The sequence below is a fragment of the Thyridium curvatum genome (assembly GCF_004353045.1).
Source record: "Thyridium curvatum strain D216 chromosome Unknown NODE_80_length_188492_cov_79.389520, whole genome shotgun sequence".
Classification (NCBI taxonomy): domain Eukaryota; kingdom Fungi; phylum Ascomycota; class Sordariomycetes; order Thyridiales; family Thyridiaceae; genus Thyridium; species Thyridium curvatum.
In genome coordinates, this window is record NW_022156835.1 from 25840 (window position 1) to 45276 (window position 19437).

Here is a 19437-nt window from a genome sequence, read left to right on the forward strand (position 1 = left end):
ACTTTCATTAAGTAGTAATTACTGAACCCATTTTCAATTTACGGCCCTCTAGTAGAGTGTCATGAGGTGTTCTCTAAAACTGTCAAACTCAAACCGCAAACCCACCAGAGGCAGCTTGTCGCGGCTCACCAGCCGCCTCGAAAGTTCCATTCGACAGCAACCGTAAGCCCTGAGCACTGCTCTGCCCCGGAGCTACCCATGTGACATTGTGACCGATATTCTTCAGGAAAGCAACCGTCGAGTTATCGTATGCGTACTCGAATGAGATTTGGCTTGGCACCAGTTGGTCGTGGAAGCGCGGCTGCTTGAGAGCATCGAGAATGTTCATTTCTTGGTCTAGCACGTGGTGAATGTTCTGGATAGTCGCCGTGATGATGCGGCTACCTCCCGCCGCGCCGACGACCAGATAGAGCTTGCCGTCTGACGTCTCGACGATGGTGGGCGAGATGGACGACAACGGGCGCTTGCCTGGGCGGATAAAGTTGGCGGGGCTCGGAACGTAGCCGAAGGCGTTGCTCGAACCCGGGATGCTGAAGTCGTTCATCTCGTTGTTCATGATGACGCCCGTTTCGGGCACCATGAGCTGGGAGCCGAAGAGCAGGTTGACCGTTGTCGTCAGAGAGACCGCCATGCCGCTGGCGTCTGCGGTGACGACGTGCGACGTGCCGGGTGTCTCGAGCGACTCGAGCCCGGAGGGGTCGTAGTACGACACGTTGTGCGTCTCGGTATCGGAAATTTTGGAGCGAATCTCCTTGGCTGCGGCGTCGGACAGGATGGAGTCTTCGTAGGCGGAGAGCCCTTCCACAAAAGAAGGGTCGCCCATGTTTGTGCGTTCTCCGTACGCAAAGCGGATAGCTTCGTCGAGACGGTGCGTTGTGAGGTTGACACTGGCCGGGTCGCCAAAACCAGAATAGCCCTCGACTGTCTTCAGGGCAGACAGGGCGACGACGCCACTGGCTGGTGCGCTGCAGCTGTGCAGTTTAAACCCGCGGTACGTGGCGAACGCCGGCTTCCGGATGGCGACCGTGTAATTGCGCAGGTCCTCGAGCGTCATGGTGCCGTTGGCGGCTCTGAGTGCAGCGATGGTGGCATTGGCAATGGCTCCGGTGTAGAAGACGTCGGCGCCGCCCTCAGCGACGGCCTCTAGGGTATCAGCATATCGCCTGCGGGTCATGATCTGGCCCTTTTGAACGCGGGTGCCGTTGGGCGCGAAATCAATGGCCCATGTTGGGCTGTCCGTCAGGAATTTGCCATTGGGGGTGACCGAGTCCATGTAGCGGACCAAGTCGGCAGTGACGTTGAAGCCGTACCTAGCAACCCGGACTGCGGGCTTCACGACGCGCTTCCACGGGAGCTTGCCGTACTTTTTGTGCACGTATTCCATGCCTCGAAGCTCGCCGGGCACGCCGCTACCGGCTGTCAGATATCGGCCATTGGGAGCAGTCAGAAGGACAAACACTGCTTACCTGGCCAGCCCGCCGTACAGACTCGCGTCGGTGTTGTTCTTGTACATATCCTCGAAAGCAGCGGCTGGGGCCGTCTCGCGGAAATCAACGTACTCGTAACTCCCGTTGCTCGTTCGCAAGATCAAGAACCCGCCGCCGCCGATGCCCGAGTGATACATGCCGACGACGCCGATGCAAAAGACAGTCCCGACCAACGCATCGACCGCATTGCCGCCCTCTTTCAAGAGCCGGGTGCCAATCTTGCTGCAAACACTGCTTTCGGAGGCGACGGCGCCCAACTTCGTGTCGGGGTCGGCGCAGCCATTTCCGGTAGGCGCTGCGTTCACGAATCGACCCAGCAGCAGAAACAGCGAGAGAACAGCGCGTAGGCGAGGCATTGACTGCGACAGTGCTGGTCAGTAAGCGGACCAGTTTATGGGCCAAATGTTCAAGAGCTGGATTGATGGCTGAGGGACAGAGGATCTGTTTGATGTCTGTCAAACACGTGTTTTGCACATCTATTTCGCTATCTTCCATGACTGTAGCACCAGGCGGGAAGCGCCCAGTACTTGAGTGTGCGTCTGTTTAGCCATCTCTAGTCTGTTTAGTTACCTGGTCGCTGGTCAAGCAATCAATGTCCCCGAATTCGTCATATCTACGGTAGACCCCGCAGTGATGCGGCTGGAGGGCTGGATCTAGCTATCGTTGATTCAAGCTTTTCTGCTTGACCAGCTGCCCAGTTTGGATACCGGGGCAGGTCGTGGAGCTGGTGATGGTTTAGCGATCAGCGATCATCGCGCGCGTCGAGTCTGTTGGGCCCGGGAAGTGCTGCCTTTAGTGCATTTCGATGCGGGGAAAGATTTCAGCCGGTCACATCATTTGAGCTCGCGTGCTCGCAAGCAGCGCTGCCAGGGGGGTTGAATGTGACTGAGCTATCAACCTTCCGTTCTTTGTCTAGTCTTGGGACGCTTGCGGATCAGAGCTTTTATGAGGGCTTTTGGGGGGGGTGGTGCTCTTCTGTGCTGGTCTTTTCGTCCAGCACCGCTGGAAGCTCGTTGGGATACAGAAGTCATTGGCCAGAGTTCACCACGTCCACGAATTGATTGTACCAGTGGCCATTAAGCCTGTCGCTATCTGCCTCTTCTACTGCACTCTGTGGATGAGGGCCTTGGGGAAGATACAGTCTAGTCTTCCGGTCATAGATGCTCTTGCGCACCTTCATACCCGTCACGTCGTCGCTGAGCAACAGGGCTTTCAATGTTTTGCGCAAGCCTCCACGGCGCTTTGCTCTGTCGTGCCAATTTGTCCTCATGTGGTTCCATCAGGGATCCGACACACGGTGCAAGTAGTGCCGTCATCGAGAGGCCGAGGAGCAGGTGACTGGCACGGTTCAAGTATTGTTTTCGAATTGGAGGGCTTTTTGCTGTTGCCGACGCGCCTTGTGCCGCAGTTTTGTTTTTTGGCCATGAGGCAGGAGCTGCGGCTGGTTCCTGAGGGGCTTTGTCGTGCTCGTTCTACTCCGTGTTCGGCTCAGTATGCTTGCTTCTTGGTGACTGGGGCAGTGGCAGTACGCTGGCTGACCAGAAGCGGTCGGGGTTTCGTCGTGATCGTGGTCAACGATAATGGCGAAACGGGAAGTAAGACAACCCAGATGCTGTTAAATTGGCGGGTTGGTCCTCGCGTAGACTAGAATCCGCACTGCCGGTCGGGCCCCTGCAATGGCCGCATCATCCTCCCTTGCCGTACGACAGTCTTTTGCTGCACATCTTCCATGAAATAAAGAGTCTCATACGGAGTAGGTAAATGAAGGGGTTCGGATGCCCGGGGTACTTTGGCGTCAAGATCTTGACGCCTAGGCCCCCATCTACTCATCTCCAGACTCTCCAGAGACCTTTACGGCGCGTCATAAGCTACACTGGCACCCACGCTCGTGCCACGGCGGCGTCTCGGGCTACCTTTGTGGGCAGCCAGTCAAAGCTCGACCCGCTATCTCGGCCACGGCCGATCACGCCGGCAAAAGGATCAAGCTTTGGGGAGATGACGCCACTTAAGACCCCCATCCAACCCCGGTGTGTGGGGTGTAGAGCCTCAAAGCCAATGGAGAAGCGTGCTGTTATCATCAGCTGTTAGGGACGTGGCTTACTGCCCGTGGTGTGAGAAAGGCTTCTGTTATTCTCGCGATAGGACAGATGGAAATAGACATAAAATAAAGCTGCCGGATGGGATACAATTGCCCTGTTCTGGTCGCTTTCCACAATCTTCATGGACCTCGTTCCACTCCACTGGCCACAACGTCTTCTTCAGAACATCTAATAAGTACATCAATGAAATCAGAGAAGGAGCTAGACGAGGCCTGGAAAGCACGCCGGCGGTCGTTCGGCATAGGTGGCGCTGGAAACATCAGTACGTGGGCCTTTCTCTTTCTTGCAGTGACATCGTTTGACCATGTACCATCAACGGCCAGGGAACATCAGCGAGGCAACCATATTCAAGCATCATCCGCACAGTCAACAATATCGTCGGGCCAGCGATGGCAGCACCGATTCGAGTGAGAGTGGCCACATCAAACGATCTAATAAGATCATGGATAGTGTGAGGAACATACTAGGTGGCTCGCCATCGAAACACGAGAATGTGAATTCCCAGTAGCAAAGGCAATGGTGATTTGTGCTACAAAATGATGATAATTGACTCGGTCGTCACATGTGACATACAAGTCAAGCCAGGGTTTGTTGATAGTACGATTAATGAGATACGAGAATCTTTTCCAATTTGACCAAATCCCTTCATGTGCAGTCTTTTGATGCAATGCTTCCATTCAGGACCTCGCTTGTCCTGATGTTGAGTCAGGTTTTACATATGTAAGGTCACATACAACATTTTCCAACCCCCCCATCAACGATTCCCCTTGATGTGGACATGCTCAACGCATCTACCCTTCTCTTCCGGATCCTTCCGCTAGTTAGAGCCATCCTTCTTGTGCGGCTGCATGCAGAGGTATGGCACTGCGTGATCCTCCGGCCGCTAAGATGTTTACCAGAACCGTCGTTGCCGGATAATTTCATCTGTGGTCTACGAGCCTAGGAGAAGTCCCCTTTCTTCGTTATCCCTGGGATGAAGACTAGTCATGCAACCCTTCTGGGACCTTCAAATTTCTTCTCCGTTACTTCGGGCTCTTTTCTCAGCCTGAAGTTGATGCGCAATGGCTACGGCAACGAGGGCCCCGTGTGCTGCAGCTTGAGGTATAGCCCGAAGAGTCGTTGCGCAATCCCCGGCGGCAAACACACCAGGAACGCTGGTCTCAAGGAGCGGCGGACGGGTCCTTATCTCCCCCGAGGGGCAAAGCTCCAGGCCCAGCTGCTGGACGAAGCATCCATTGATCTCAACCTGTCAAACGATGCGTGAGTCGCAGGGCTCTCCGTTGTGAGTGAAGGCAGCAGTTACTAACCGTGTTCGAGCTGACAAAAAAGCCCTCTGTTCTCTCGGTATCATCGGAAAACGTGACCGTGACAGCAGACTTGTCGGCAGATGTCATGCGCAGCTGGCTAATCTGTCGCAAGTCGACCTCTATATCCTTGTCAGAGGCCACATGGGCAAGAATATCCTGGGCGATGTCATCGCGCCCGTTTGTGTACAGGGTGAGCTTCTTTCCAAATTGCAGAGCCATGCGCCCAACATGTAACGCCATCGCAGGATCTGTGCAAGGCCCCATAGCAATGACTCCCACCGAGGCAGCTCCTCGAGACTCGAAAGCATGGCAGAAAAGACAATTATAACTTGGGCGAAGGTGTAATTAGACACAAAGACACATGTTGGAAGCATCGTCACCTGGAAGAGAGCGGATAGAGCAACTCACATTCCTTTCGCCCAGCATTCGTCAAAGCCAGGAATGTCAAACATGACATCGCGAACTCCAATGCAGAGGACCAGTTTTCTGCCAGTATAAACTTGACCCCGGTCATCTTTCACTTCGAACAGCCCTGACTTCAGCTTTCGAGCTGTAGTGATACAGACGTCTTTGAAGTCGATCGTGTTGTATTTCGCAATGTCGCTCTTGGCTTTGGACCGGAATGCCCTGGCATCTAAGTGGTCGAACCCAAGCACGTTGTGGATTAGTGCCGCTCCGTCATTGCGGTAAACCTGCGAATCAAAGACAGCTGCCGTATGCAGTAGTCGAGCCAAGTTCAGGGCTACGGCTAGGCCTGCCGGTCCGCCCCCAATGATGAGGCAGTCGTAGATCATGGCGGGAGACGTTGTCAGCCGGTCTTGTCTCTGAAATTGAAGCGGCTCATCTCAACATTTGCGGAAGAGATCTTCACGGAGCCAATTGATAAGGGAAAATATATCGACATCCCGCATCCCGCAAAAGATTGCGGGCGGAAGCTTCCATCAATAGAAGAGGTAAGCGACAGGCTACTTGGCGACCTGTCGACTTATCTATTTAAAGTCCCAGCGGTCAACTCAGCGGTGTTGCTGATCCAGATACCTGGTTCCAGACAAGTTAGCGTAAGCTGTCTAGCCGGTGTCATGGCTGCTTCCAAGCGCCCCAGCCGAGAAACCAGATGGGCTTCTTCAGAGAGCCCCTTTCGGTCCCGAAGCCATAGAGCAGGGTTTGGCTTCTAACTGTGCCTTATATTCTGCAGACAGTTATGCTTGGCGCAGGGAAGTGCTTGTCGGAGTTACTCCCAACTAAGAATAGTTACCTTCGGGCGCTTACGGGGCTCGTCTTGTCACTCTTCCCCCACCATCAGAGAGAGCATGCCATACAACCCTGGTCAATGAGTTATCCCCGCATGTCAACGACAAGGGCTCAACCCTTAGTTCACCTTCTGTAAACCAAGTTAAAAGGGGAAACATATTGCGAGCTGAATCTGATGCTTATTTTTAAGACACGGATTACTGAGCGCCCATGACGATGGCTCGCTGCAATGCGCGAACCTAAGCCAGCCCTACATGTGCCAGGGGGCACTACCCGAAGCGGAGATGCATGTAGCAAGGATGGATTGCCCAAGAAGACATGGGTTTATCCTGACTGATGCTTACAGCATGAGAAGAATGTCGCTAGCCTTTGCTTGACTCTGTCACGCACTGGAGAAAGTGGGCACCACCGCAGGGCAGAGTTATTTGCAATCTTGGGTTACCTATTGATGTGGTCAGAGGTCCTGGTCCAGAAGTAGGTAGGTGATCGCCGAGAAGTGTCATCGCCAACTTCAGTACATCCCACGGCATGGACAACCGATCTTCGTTAACCGATGCGGTGTAGAAATGCCGGTGGGTCCTCAATTGGGTCGCTGTCTCTTGGCCAAGGAAACCTTTCTTGATCATTATTGGACACCCATATCAATGATTATTAGAGGGGAAGTTGATGCTGTAATGGTAGTAGTTCTTTTGCGGCCATATGGAGACTTGGCGGTCCTCTGTCTTTCATTGCCGTAAACACTATGCTACCTTTCAGATTGCCATCAGTGCTCATCATGCTTAATTTCAGCAAGCGAGGCGCTGTTCGCTGGATCGGACACTTCAAATGCAGATTGCCAAGGCGGTTGATTGGCGATGAGATGATCAATTGCCGTCCATTACCTCTTGGCGCCTGATTTAGCCTTCATAACTCAGATGCAAGAGTCGAGATCTCATGGGCTGCATAATATCAAGCTATTGGCGCCATGGTTATTATCAAGCCCAACCTACCTACATCGGCTCCTATATAACGCGAGCAATCCCCTCCAGAGGGTTAAGGGCTTGGTTGAAATTTCAATCGAAGTGAAGCAATCGACCGTAAGCGGAAATCATCAGGATGCTGACAAAGATCATCGTGGCGCTGGCTCTCCTGAGCTTTGCGCGCGCTCAAACCCCCGAGGGTTTCGTGCCGAGCGTATCATCACAGCTAGATGTGCTTTTTGGCACCAAAGCTGTCTCGCCCCCGGGGATGTCTTTGACCAAAGCTGGTAGGACTGGGCTCCCCTTGGATGGTTGGTTCAAGCGCCTTACGCTGCCTCTTATCAGAAACTGCGAAACAACCTATCATCGGGACCAATGAAACTCTTACAGGAACATATCTGTTCATGATGATAGGTTAGTTATCGTCACACCTCGGATGTTTAGGCTACTGACCAGTTCATTAGACTTGGACGTGTAAGCGGCCACAAGCTGCAGAATGATACTGGCGATTATTTTGACTTATATGTAGGCCGGCCTCCTTTACGAATCCGAGCTCAGGTCCTCGCCGAACGAACCTACATGCGATGGTTCAAGACTTCAAGCCGGATGGGCAGACTTCAGCTGCCGGAGTCCAGACATTGGCCTCGACTGCGAAGACTCCTGTCGCGTACATCGGTCCAGCACCGCCTGCGGAAACGCCGCCACATCCCCACCGTTATGTGACGCTGCTCTTTGAGCAGCCGGAAGGGTTTGCCGTACCGGAGAGCCAGAAGTCGCAGATCCGGCAGAAGATCGGCTTCAATGTCACAACTTTCATTGAAGCCGCCGCTCTCAAGGCTCCCGTGGCCGGCAACTACTTCACTGTCTCGGGATAGACTTTTCGGGGTCACATCATTGAGGAGGGTACGGAGTACAAATTCGGCTCCTTTTGAGACAGATGCCATCCTTTCCCAGGAATCTTCATCTGATTGCTCCCTTGAGAATAGCAACTCGTGTGCGTTGAAAGACCCATCAAAAGGTATGAATGTGACATTATAGTTGGAAACAAGCTATTGGGTCTATTGTTAATCTTATAAAGTCCGCAAGCTGGAAGACATCATCCAAATTATCATCCGTCCCTCCAAGGTATAATGTATGAAATCGTGATTCAATGAACCTTACTCCGCGTGAATCTCATTCAGTATCGTATTGGCAGCGACCACGGCGCCATTACCCCTTTCTTTGCAGAGCTTGGCAATCTCTTTTGCCTTGATCTTCATCGGAGTTGCCCGTTCGCCGAAGAGCGCCTCCACTAGCACCGGAGCGAACTCAACAGCTGCACAGAATGGCCTTGCTTTCTTATTTCCCCATAGCCCGATGCCGACGATTTCAGCTCGATTGGCAAAATCATACGTGTCGATCCAGACCGGGAGGACAACCTGAGGAGCGCCAGCACTACATTGGGATTAGTCACTCAGCACCATGTCTTGGCTGGAATCACAACACAAACCTTGCGGCTTCCAAGAATGAGTTTGCACCACCATGGTGGACGGCCAGCACCGAGCTCCTGAGGACTGCCAGGGGATCCGGCTTGATCCATTCCACAACTCGGACCACGTCGAGGTCAAGGTACTTGCCCAGGATCTGGTGAACCCTGGACTTGGGGTCGTAGACGGACCAATCACCACCAAAATGTGTGTTCGGAACCATCTTCCACAGAATCTGCAAGTCTTCCATCTTGGCTGCCGCCCCAGCAGGAGATCTTGCGTGGTCCAGAATAACACGGAACGCCATAGCCATTTGCACCGCTCCCTCTTCGTGCATCTGCACGTGCGTGCCCAGGTTAACATAGATCGTATGCCCTCTCGACAGCCAGCCAGCGAGCTCCGCGTCCACCTCTTCGACATGTCTGGGTGGCCTTGTCATTGGGCCACATGCCACGATGTTTTCCGGAATGACTCGTAGTGGGTATTCAAGCTCTGGGAAGTTGGCTACCAAGGACTTCCTGACCAGCCTAGGGTTCAAGGCCAAGTCGCCGATACTAATCATTCGTTTGGCATCTGTGTTCTCCCGTAGATAGCGCTGGACACTCTTCCTGTTCTGGTCGAGCAAGCCAACAACGATAGCTACTAGCACCAAGTATATGTTGAACGGCACGAGATGCCACGGTATCGGAAAGCATAACCCTGAGCCCACACTTCAAAAGAGATTCAGTCTTAAGCTTTTAGCATAAGTTTCGCGTTGAACTCACCAAGGATAACGCCAGATAGCCTCCCCATAGGGCTGTAGCGGCAATGAAAAGTCCTTGATCGTATTGGGCGACAAGACCACAAAATTGACGCCAAGTTGATGGCATGCCGTCATGCCAGGGGAGAACATCGGATCAACAGCGACAACATCCGGTTTCACGTTATTGATGATCTGGGTCACTCTTTGGTAGATGGCTACGAACTCGGGGCCCGACCACGGAAGCATGACCCTGAGTAAGAAGCGTAGCATGGCTGGTGCGTTTAGGAATGTCCGTCTCCCCGTGCCCTTTGGCCTGTCTTTGCCCACTTCGGGCCTCATCCACGCTGCCTCCATGTCAATCTCCTCAATAGGATGGAAGACTATCCTGGGAGATTGCAGCTTGGCCACGGGCTCCTCCATCAGACCGAAGGATGCAAAATGCACCTCGACATCTTCGCTGGCCTCGACAAGAGCCTGGCTCGTAGCGAGGAAGACGTTGGCCTGCCCGAATTCGGAGTTGGTGAGAAGAAGGACCTTCTTTTGCTGCATCTTTCGAGATTCAGACCCAATGACAATAGACCCTGGAGTGGTGAGGATACTTGTGATACCGGTGTAAGATTTGATGATGGACGTTGCTCTTGGATGTGTGCTGGGCTAGGGTAGCTTATCTATCACTTATACACGTCCCCATTTCAACCAGCATGTTCCGAAAAGACGCCAGAGCACACTTTTCCGACGAGAGGGCCGTCTGCATATTTCGAGTGATAGAATGATAGAATGATAGATCGAACACAGTCACCGATATGCATATAGCCGGTAGCGAGGACCGGGCCTGTGGTGACACGCCCACGATACGAGGCATGGCTGGTGTAATACATGTATCTTGTGACGATCACTGCTCAATAAGTGAGTTGCTGGCGGACGCGTGTTGGTCGAGACTTATGAGTTCTCCCCGGCCAATGATCAGGTGTCCCTCGTATACATCTATCCCGGCAATCTCGCCAAGCACTCTCTCCCAATAGGGTCGCGATCCCAATTTGAAAACGCCAAGGTAGCCTCATCGATTTGGTTGTCGGTCTACTGCGTTCTAGACGTCGATGGAGCTGAACAATGCGACATGACGGAAGTCAGAAGGTGCAAAGACGGTGCACATATGGCATCATTGTCTTGGCTATAGTGCTTATTTATCACGGCGCGTTTCGAGAGGGTCCTGGCTAAATGCCTCCCACAAATCAAGCTTTTTGGCCATAGTTCCTTCGCGCCTGCTCGATAACTCATTGGTCGAGATGATGTCTCGGCTATTCCTGCAGATTACAGATGCAGCATGGAAGATCAGTACCGGGAACGTCCTCAAATTGGCATGAACATGTAGGTGATGCCATTTCCCCTCCGAATGTTCTTTGGGGATCGTCCCCTCACCAACGGTCCGGACCTCCATATCGCTCGGACGGTGGGCTCGCACATGCATGATTGACACGGCTTGCCGAGGGGGCCAAATTATTCGCGCAACGCTGATCCAGAGCTCTCGTTACAGCCGTAACGTCGCATCAGTTTGACATCGTGAGTTGTATGGAAAGAATAGTAAGGTTCCCTATCATAGTCAAAATCCGTCGGAGCGGATGAAGCAGCTGGATTTGAGCGAAGCACCGCCAAACGGTGCCGCTGCTCTGCTTTCCCACCTAAGTGTCCTGCCCCCCGTCGTCCCATGGCCCGTGAAAGTTGAGTACACTGTCAGCCCACGCCGCGTTCCTTGTGCCATTGTCCCCGGTGACCGGCGCCCCAAAGTTTACATCAGCCCCAGGGACAGGCACGGGGAAGTATTCGAAACGCCCAAAGTTACCCGGCATCATGGTGTTCTCGTAGGGTCCGAAACTTGTCCACATCTCATCATTGAACATCGCCGACAAATCGGGCGGCAGGGCGAAAGGTGATGTCTCGAGCGCCCAGAAGGGAGAATCTGATGTTTGATCCATTTCAAGAATTTCTCCCGGCGAAGGCTCGAATGAAGGACCCTGAGTTGCGGAGGGGTTAAAGAAAGCCTGTGATTGATCCGCCGTGTCAGACGGGGCTGCTGCCTGTGGCATCGACGCCATCATGTCGATGGCGGTGATTTCGGTTTCTACAGGTTGAGCAACCTGTGCTGGCGCGGCATTCTGAAGTCTTGGTGAGCCAAGCTGTTGCATGATAGACTTCCGATGGTCCCGGTCTTGAGTCAACCTCGAAGCCTCCCTTGAGCCCCTGAGGTTGGATGACTTCGTCATGTCTCTTTCCACGATATCCACAGTTGCATCAGCCAGTTTGCCTAGAACTTCCTTGGCTCTATTGACGCGGTCCCAGCGCACGACCATGCCCTCGAGCACCACCTCCCATTGCACAAGGCAACTCTTGAAGCTCGTCCAATCTGAGCGAGCCTGCTGACGGATGTCGGGACTGTTCCATATCAAGAAGAGAAGCGTGATGCCACCCATGAACTGATAGTGAAGGTCGACCCAACTGAAATCCATCAGCCCTTTGTGGACCCGAATGAACGATGACTGGATCATGTTTTTCGCTGCTGTGTAGCAAGTCGAGAAAGCTTCTGGGTCAAGAGTTGGATTATTCGGTGAAGGTCGGTGGAGCACCAACAGGGCGTTTTGATACCAATAATGCCACCTGAAGAAAAGTCAGCAGTGGGATAGGACTCCTTCGGAGCAAGTTACGTACCAGTCTACTGTATGGATAGTTGTGTCTGCAAGCGCTGTAGCTTCGTCTTTCCAGGTCGCGAGGCTTTTCGCCATGTCTCTGATCCAAGCAGAAACAGATTGTTGGTGCTCCACTGTGTGCTCATGGCCTGGCTTGACAGTATAGAGATATGAAACCGACCTACTTTGGAGTCTTTGCAGCTTGATCCAATGGATAATGGATGCGCGTTTGTTCAGGGGCAACGATCGGCCGGGGTACTCGACATCAATCTCTCGGTCTTCCAATGTGAAAGGGCGTCCAAGTATGATACTCAAGGTCCTGTCAAAAGAATATGTCGCCCAAAACAGTCGCCTTTTCAAGTCTATCTCATCTTCGTTGGCGATGCCAGTTCCAGACAGATGAATGGTTCTTTCGGACTGGAAGCCAAGGTCGATGACCATGCGGATGGCTATCCCGGAAATGTACCAAATGGGCGCCGTTGACGAGTTCAATAGCGAATACAGAAGGAGCAGTAGGAGACACTGCAGTGTTCTCGGACCTTTGTGCTGCATGACGGCGGTCAGTTCCGCCATTGCATTTGTATTGAAGCTCTCGGCAAGGACGAGTGCTTCGGGGTTCTCCTTGGAGAGGCTGAGAAGAGCGATGGCGAAGATCACTTGAAGCATAAACCTCATGGTGATATCGTTGTGAGATGTGCCAGAAAGACAACCGGTACTGTAGAAGATTTGTGTTTCCTGTATGAACTGATCTTCGACCAGTATCGGATACTGCACCTGATATTGGTTGAAGAAGATCTCTACCAAATTGATAGCGGCCTCGCACGAGGGGAAGGCAGCACGCGAGCTTGAGGTAGCTGCATGTTCATTCTGTTGCGATGGCGATGTAGTAGAGCCTGGCCGGCGCCTCTCAGGGAGCGCGTCAAAAGAGGGATTGTTGCGCCGTGCTGATTCCAAGACGGAACGTGCCAAATGTATACCTATACACCTGGAATCAGTCATGTGCAGGACAAAACTTTCTCATGAATTCGAGTTCACAACATACCGCTCGATACACCTAGATAGTGCGCATCACCACCAGACTCGAGTCTGATCAGATCTGCCTGGGCTTGGGCCTCATCATTCCCCCGCGACGAGGAGGTTGGCGTATCCAGATCACGGGGAGAGGTATTGTTGTCATGAGATCTGGTCGATTTGGCAGCAGATTGGAGTTGCCTAAGCTTGTGCTCCAGGTTGCCGGCCTCTATCTCGAGATCGCAAATGTAGTCTCGGGGGAAAGTAGTTTTCGTCCTCGCCTCCGTATACTCACATTTGGAGCCCGAGTTTTGGCATGGCAGGCACGCAGGCAGTCCTTTGGTGAGACCAACTCAGCATGAAATTCTATAGCAGAAAGAGTTTCATTATAAACTCACTGGTATCACATTTGGCTTTGCGCTTCCTGCATCTGTTGCAAGCAGAGACGGTCTGAGAAAATGTGAGAATTGGGCCAGGTTTCGGGGGATTCAAGACAGCACCAACAAAGAAAGATCGTTCCGCTTCAGACATGGTGGTTTGCGGTCCAAACAAAAGGTGTGTTGCAAGGCATAGATCTGATTAGTCGATTGCAAGACCCTGATTATTTGCTCTGCAATGGCTTATCGCTGGTTTGGTCCGTGGCGGGAACTTGTCTCACGATTGATTCATGGGAGAAAGGGATGAAGTCAGAAGATGTGATGTGAGGTCAATTGAACTGGGCCACATGAGTCGTCAGAGGTTTTTCCATGCGCCGCCCGCATTAGCGCATGGGGGCGGCATGGGGCAGTTGCGGGGCAGTTACTTGTCGCCTCAGGTGCCGGCTGGAGGCCAGAGGCCCTGTGACTCGCACGAAGATGCGCTAACAGTACCCACCTATTCTGATTGAGATCTCCAGCTCTCAGGCAGAGAGCACTTTGTCAGCTTCCCCTAATTATTCTTCATGACACCTGCTCTCATATGAATGGACTTTCTTTATGTTTCATCTAATTCATTGCACTCGGTGCTTCGGAATTTTACTTTTCCATTGTGAGGTGAGATTATTGTTAAGTAAGATCTTGTATTAGATTCTAAGTGCTATGTTTTGAATTGCTCATCTCACGGCAAATGGGGTATTTTTGGAACATGAACCCTTGAGTGCCAGGGGGCAGTGCGATAGCTGTCATTGATCGCAAGGTGTCGAGAGTTTCAGCAGCAACATTTAAGCAGCCTTGACAACGTCCTTTACCTCGACGTGCTCCTCGCCTAGCATCTGCTTAGGAGTAGCCTCCTCCTCCGAGTGGATGTTGAGCTTTCCGAAGTGCGAATCAAGCTCCTCAAGAGTCTTTCGCTTGGTCTCGGGGTAGCAGAGGTAGACCAGAAAAGTCGAGAAGACGTTGAAGGACATGAAGATGAAGTAGGTCTTGGGTCCAATGTTGGCAACCGCAACAGGCCAGACCTGGCCGACAATGATACTACCCAGAGAGGTGCCAGTAACTGAGATGCCCAGACCCTTGGATCGTACGTTGGCAGGGAAGATTTCCGAGGCGTAGATCCAGGCACACGGTCCGAACCCAATACTGTCTGTAGTTGATTGTCAGTATTTGATTTCTCGAGTGAGACTCTTGTCTCTTTACTTACATCCGACGGTGAAGAAGAAGATGAAGAAGATGTTGCAGTAGTTGGCGGAGGAGTTCGCCTGGTTGGGATATGCCAACTGGAGAGCACCATTAATCTGTTCCATCCAAGTTAGCGATTATCCTTGCCTTGAAATTTGTCAAACAAACTTACCATGAGGCAGAATGCCATAATGATAGCACCAATTCCAAGAGCATGACGACGGCCCATACGGTCAATCAGGAACACACCAGCTACAGTACAAGCTACTTGCACTGTACCATCAATGCCAGACGCAAGCAGAGAGAGTTCCTTAGAAGTACCAGCAGCAATGAAGTTGGTTGGTAGATAATATCGAATACCTGCAGCTCCGCTCATCTGAAGTGGGATGTTAGTTACTGAACCAGCGAACTGAGTTGGTGGTGGAATTAAGTACCTGCTGTAGGAAGCACAAGGCCCATGCGCGCCAGAGGCGAGACCACAGAGCAGGGTCCGTGAAGAAGACCTTGGCGGAGTTGACGGAGTGCTGCTTGTGCCAGAGGATGTTGGAGTGGATCTCGTCGAGCTCTGCCTGGAGGGACTCAATGTTGTTGGTTCCTCGCAGCTTGGCCAGTGCCTGAACTGCGTCCTCCATCCTGTCTGCACCAACAAGCCAGCGGGGGCTATGAACCGCAGTTAGTATTTTCGTATTCTTCGTTTAAAGTGCAAGGACCATTGCTTGAGGTTCGAGTTACCTTTCGGGAAGGGTCAGGACACCACACATGTAGATGAACGCGGGTAGAGCTTGAACAGCGATGGAGATACGCCACTGGGCATCAACTCCACGTCCAGTATTCCAGAAAGAGAGGCCATAGCCGACCCAGAAAGCCATGGAAATGCCGAACACGATACCGACTTGGTTGGCAGCGACATAGGCACCACGGAGTCTAGCCGGGGCAATCTCAGAGAGGTACAAAGGAACTGATGTGGAGACGACACCAGTGCCTACACCGGCAATGATACGGCCGATGACCATCATGGACAAGTGGACAGCACCAGCCTGGAGAGCAGCACCGACCAAGAGCACGATAGTACCCAAGAAGCCAGCCCATCGGCGACCGAACCTGTTGTTGGTAGGTCCAGCGAGGAAGCCATAGCCAACGAATTGACCAGCGGAGAAGATGGCAGTGATAAGACCGGTTTCAGCGGAGCTCGGGTTGTGCAGGGCCTTCTTGAAGCCGGGGGCGACAAAGATGGTACTCAGGATGCCGATATCGTAGCCCCAGAAAATTGCACCCATAGATACTGCGACACATTGGTCAGCCTCGCTAACACAATGATAATGAGCAGGAAGACATGATCCAGTTGCACTTACTGACGGTGCAACTATAGATGAGCCACCAGTTGACATCCTTAGTCTTCACCGGGGTGTGGATTTCCTCAGCCATCTTGAAGGGCTTCTCTTGTTGAACAGATCAAGAGACTTGGGGTAAGGCGGGGATGGTGGTTTGAGATGAGACTCTTCCGGATCGACATGCCTTCAAGTTCTCTGGGGAACAAGTCATGTATTTAAGATCCGCGAGAGTCGAGGACGAGACGCGCTCGTGCCACCGGGACTGGGGAAGAAGCTGCGGTTCCGCGTGCCCAGAACGTGGGAGCTCCAGATTTCAGGGCAGGCTTTTCCTCAGCGCTACTGTGGAGGCGGGGCCACCTGAACACGGAAGCAGCCAAAGTCGTTGGGAGAGTGCGAGTGGGGCCGCCATAGGCCGGGCCAAGAAAGGGACGAGAACATAGGGCGACGGAACCCCCGACAAGGGAAACTTGCCTCGGCCAGGGCAGATGTTTTCCCCATCATGAGCCCACTCGACCCCATACCACAAGATGGGGATGCTCATTTTGGCTTAGGATCACGAGGGTTAAGCATAACTAGACTTGGATCACACAGCAATGCAGCATTGTACGGACAGGTTGCTTCGGCAGTTCCGCCGACAGCCCCATGTTTTTCGCCTCCTGTGCGGGCGAAGGCTCAAGTGAAAGTGAAGTCTTCCCAAATCCTTGGATACATTGTTCAGCCCATATGATATGGCACAAGCGTAGGCCATGCCATCATGACGCTTTGCCCCGATAGATCCGGCACCCCCTTCCTCCCTAGCGACGCCACCCCCGTTGTTTGTCGTCACGCGAGGACAGTATTTGATCAACATAAAACTTCATTTCTCGATTTCTTGCTAGCAATTACTTCTAGTCGTCGTGGACAGCTTCTGATCACGCGGTTTCCCCCACCTTTTCTTCATCCTCCCTTGTATCTCATTTCCTCCGCCAAGCGTGCTTTCACTCACAATGGCTCCTGCAAGGTTGATACACGACCCGGTGCTGATTAAAGAAGACGCCGTCCAGTCACGACAGTTCCAGGCTGAAGATATTCAGACAGAGCTATGCGTTTGTGGAGGCGGCTTGTCTGGCGTGTGCGCGGCCATCACCGCGGCTCGTCAAGGTGTCAAGGTCGTTCTTATCCAGGACCGGCCAGTGTTGGGCGGCAATGCGTCGTCTGAGGTCCGATTGTGGATTCTTGGCGCCACTAGCCACATGTTCAACAACAACAGATATGCCAGAGAAGGCGGCATTGTTGAGGAGATCCTCATCGAGAACCTCCACCGTAACCCGGAAGGCAACCCACTGATTCTCGATACCGTTCTCCTCGAGAAGGTCGTCGAGGAGCCCAACATCCAGCTTTACCTGAACACGGCTCTCATCGCCTGTGAAAAGGCGGGTGAACGTATCGACCATGTCAAGGCATTCTCCTCTCAAACATCACTGATGCACACAATCAAGGCAAGCCAGTTTATCGATTGCACTGGAGACGGTGTGCTCTCCTTTTTGGCCGGTGCTCCGTTCAGGATAGGCGCCGAGAAGTATGAGGAGTTCCAGGAGAAATTCGCACCGAGTTCTGATTATGGACATCTCCTCGGCCACTCTATCTACTTCTACTCTAAGGATGTGGGCCGGCCGGTGAAGTTCGTGGCACCCTCTTACGCCCTCCAGGATGTCGAAGGCGAGATCCCCCGCTTCAAGACATTCAACACCAAGGACATGGGCTGCAACTTGTGGTGGATCGAGTATGGTGGTCGCATGGATACTGTTCATGACACCGAAAAAATCAAGTGGGAGCTCTGGAAGGTCGTCTACGGGGTCTGGGACTACTTCAAGAACTCCGGTCGCTTTCCTGAGGCCGAGAATCTGACGTTGGAGTGGGTTGGTACTATACCTGGCAAGCGTGAGAGCAGGCGCTTCAGTATGTACCCCTCAAAGTCCATTGACTGTTCACATCGAAAGTCTACTGACATGTCATTACAGTTGGTCCCACTATCATGAAGCAGCAGGACATCATTGAGCAGCGCTTCCACAATGACGCTGTCTCCTTCGGCGGTTGGTCCATTGACTTGCACCCCGCGGATGGTGTATACTCAGAGATCGAAGGATGTATCCAGCTTCACAGCAAGGGTGTTTACCAGATTCCTTTCTCCACCATGGTTTGTGCCGAGATTCCTAACCTTATGTACGGCGGTCGCATCATCTCAGCAAGTCACGTTGCGTTTGGTTCCACCCGAGTTATGGCGACTTCAGGTGCAAACGCCAATGCTCTGGGCATGGCCGCTGCTCTCTGCAAGAAGCTGTCAGTCGACCCCATTCAACTGCTCGCCAAGGATAAGATGTCGATGCTCCAGCTTGAACTCATGCGCTTTGGCCAATTCATACCCGGGTACAAGCTCAAAGACCCCTTGGATCTTGTTCAGAAAGCAAGCTCCATTGAAACTACTTCTCAGTTTGAGCTTTCCGAGCTCCCTGCAAATGGTCCCCCCAAGGTCCTTACGAGGAGCCTTGCTCAGATGCTGCCTCTCACTGAGGGGCCCGTTCCCAAGTTCACCATCACGGTCAAGGCCGTCGAGAACACCACCTTGACGGTGCAACTGCGTGGCTCAGAGAAAGCCTACAACTACACTCCGGAGGTCATTCTCGGAGAAAATAAGTTTGAGCTTCAGCCTGGCGATAACGAGCTTGTCATCGACCTTGGCGCTTCCAACCCGCAGACCCAATACGTCTTCCTCTGCCTCATGCAAAACGAGTCTGTGGCGGTCTGCACGACTCTGACTCGCACCAGCGCCCTCGAGACTGTCGAGCATGAATGCACCCAAGTACCGCCAGAGAACGTTGGCGTCGACGGCTTCGAGCGTTGGACTCCCGTCCGCAGGCCAATGGGCCACAATTTGGCACTGCGTGTCGAGCCGCCCATCAAGGCGTGGGCCGTCGGCAACATACGCAACGGTGTCGCCCGTCCCACGAAGCGGACAAATTGCTGGGTCCCGGCCAAGGATGGCAAGAGGAAAATGGTCACTCTTCGTTGGGACCAGCCCGTGCGCCTGTCCAAGATGGTTCTGGGCTTCGACACCGACTTTGACAACGCCTGCGAGTCGGTTCTGCGTGGCCATCCCGAGCGCGACATGCCCTTCTGCGTCAAGTCGTGGAGGGTGCTGGACCTATCGAAGGAAGGCGAGGAGGTGGAGCTGTATAAGGAGAACGACAACCACGTCTCGAGGAGAGAGATCGCCATTGAGCCCCGTGTATCGAGTACAGCGATCGGAGTGGAGATTCTGGAAATCAACGGTGACGAGAACAACGTCTATGGTGGCATCTTTGAGATTCGGGCTTATGAGTAGGACGATCAATGAAAGAATAGGTCAAAGTGAGAACACCACTACCACAGCATATGGAGAAGTCTGCGTTTAGGTTTATAACTATCTAGAGTATAGCACACATATCATGGGATATTGTATTGATTGATCATGCACTTGAGGCCCTTCACA

At 52.8% G+C, this 19437-nt stretch overlaps 7 protein-coding genes across 7 annotated transcripts; 2 read left to right on the top strand and 5 right to left on the bottom strand.

The window, feature by feature from the left end:
• Nucleotides 1-88: 88 nt before the first annotated feature.
• E0L32_010171 (uncharacterized protein) lies at nt 89-1843 on the bottom strand (the record flags this gene model as incomplete). The annotated part of the gene is made up of 2 exons (XM_031132759.1): nt 89-1409; nt 1467-1843. The coding sequence occupies 2 exons, from the start codon at nt 1841-1843 to the stop codon at nt 89-91; spliced, it is 1698 nt and encodes a 565-aa protein (XP_030989815.1).
• Nucleotides 1844-4592: 2749 nt separating this feature from the next.
• On the bottom strand, nt 4593-5687 carry E0L32_010172 (uncharacterized protein; the record flags this gene model as incomplete). The annotated part of the gene is made up of 3 exons (XM_031132760.1): nt 4593-4832; nt 4894-5221; nt 5302-5687. The coding sequence occupies 3 exons, from the start codon at nt 5685-5687 to the stop codon at nt 4593-4595; spliced, it is 954 nt and encodes a 317-aa protein (XP_030989816.1).
• Nucleotides 5688-7239: 1552 nt separating this feature from the next.
• E0L32_010173 (uncharacterized protein) lies at nt 7240-7978 on the top strand (the record flags this gene model as incomplete). Its single annotated transcript, XM_031132761.1, has 4 exons — nt 7240-7390; nt 7449-7517; nt 7568-7577; nt 7633-7978. The coding sequence occupies 4 exons, from the start codon at nt 7240-7242 to the stop codon at nt 7976-7978; spliced, it is 576 nt and encodes a 191-aa protein (XP_030989817.1).
• Nucleotides 7979-8260: 282 nt separating this feature from the next.
• E0L32_010174 (uncharacterized protein) lies at nt 8261-10173 on the bottom strand (the record flags this gene model as incomplete). Its single annotated transcript, XM_031132764.1, has 4 exons — nt 8261-8537; nt 8593-9279; nt 9334-9960; nt 10139-10173. 4 exons carry the CDS (start codon nt 10171-10173, stop codon nt 8261-8263), a joined length of 1626 nt encoding a protein of 541 aa, XP_030989818.1.
• Nucleotides 10174-10990: 817 nt separating this feature from the next.
• On the bottom strand, nt 10991-13534 carry E0L32_010175 (uncharacterized protein; the record flags this gene model as incomplete). The annotated part of the gene is made up of 4 exons (XM_031132765.1): nt 10991-11963; nt 12015-12969; nt 13035-13340; nt 13402-13534. 4 exons carry the CDS (start codon nt 13532-13534, stop codon nt 10991-10993), a joined length of 2367 nt encoding a protein of 788 aa, XP_030989819.1.
• Nucleotides 13535-14201: 667 nt separating this feature from the next.
• E0L32_010176 (uncharacterized protein) lies at nt 14202-16023 on the bottom strand (the record flags this gene model as incomplete). The annotated part of the gene is made up of 6 exons (XM_031132766.1): nt 14202-14563; nt 14621-14714; nt 14771-14974; nt 15033-15258; nt 15331-15880; nt 15951-16023. The coding sequence occupies 6 exons, from the start codon at nt 16021-16023 to the stop codon at nt 14202-14204; spliced, it is 1509 nt and encodes a 502-aa protein (XP_030989820.1).
• An 892-nt stretch (nt 16024-16915) lies between these two features.
• E0L32_010177 (uncharacterized protein) lies at nt 16916-19290 on the top strand (the record flags this gene model as incomplete). The annotated part of the gene is made up of 2 exons (XM_031132767.1): nt 16916-17867; nt 17930-19290. The coding sequence occupies 2 exons, from the start codon at nt 16916-16918 to the stop codon at nt 19288-19290; spliced, it is 2313 nt and encodes a 770-aa protein (XP_030989821.1).
• Nucleotides 19291-19437: the final 147 nt, after the last annotated feature.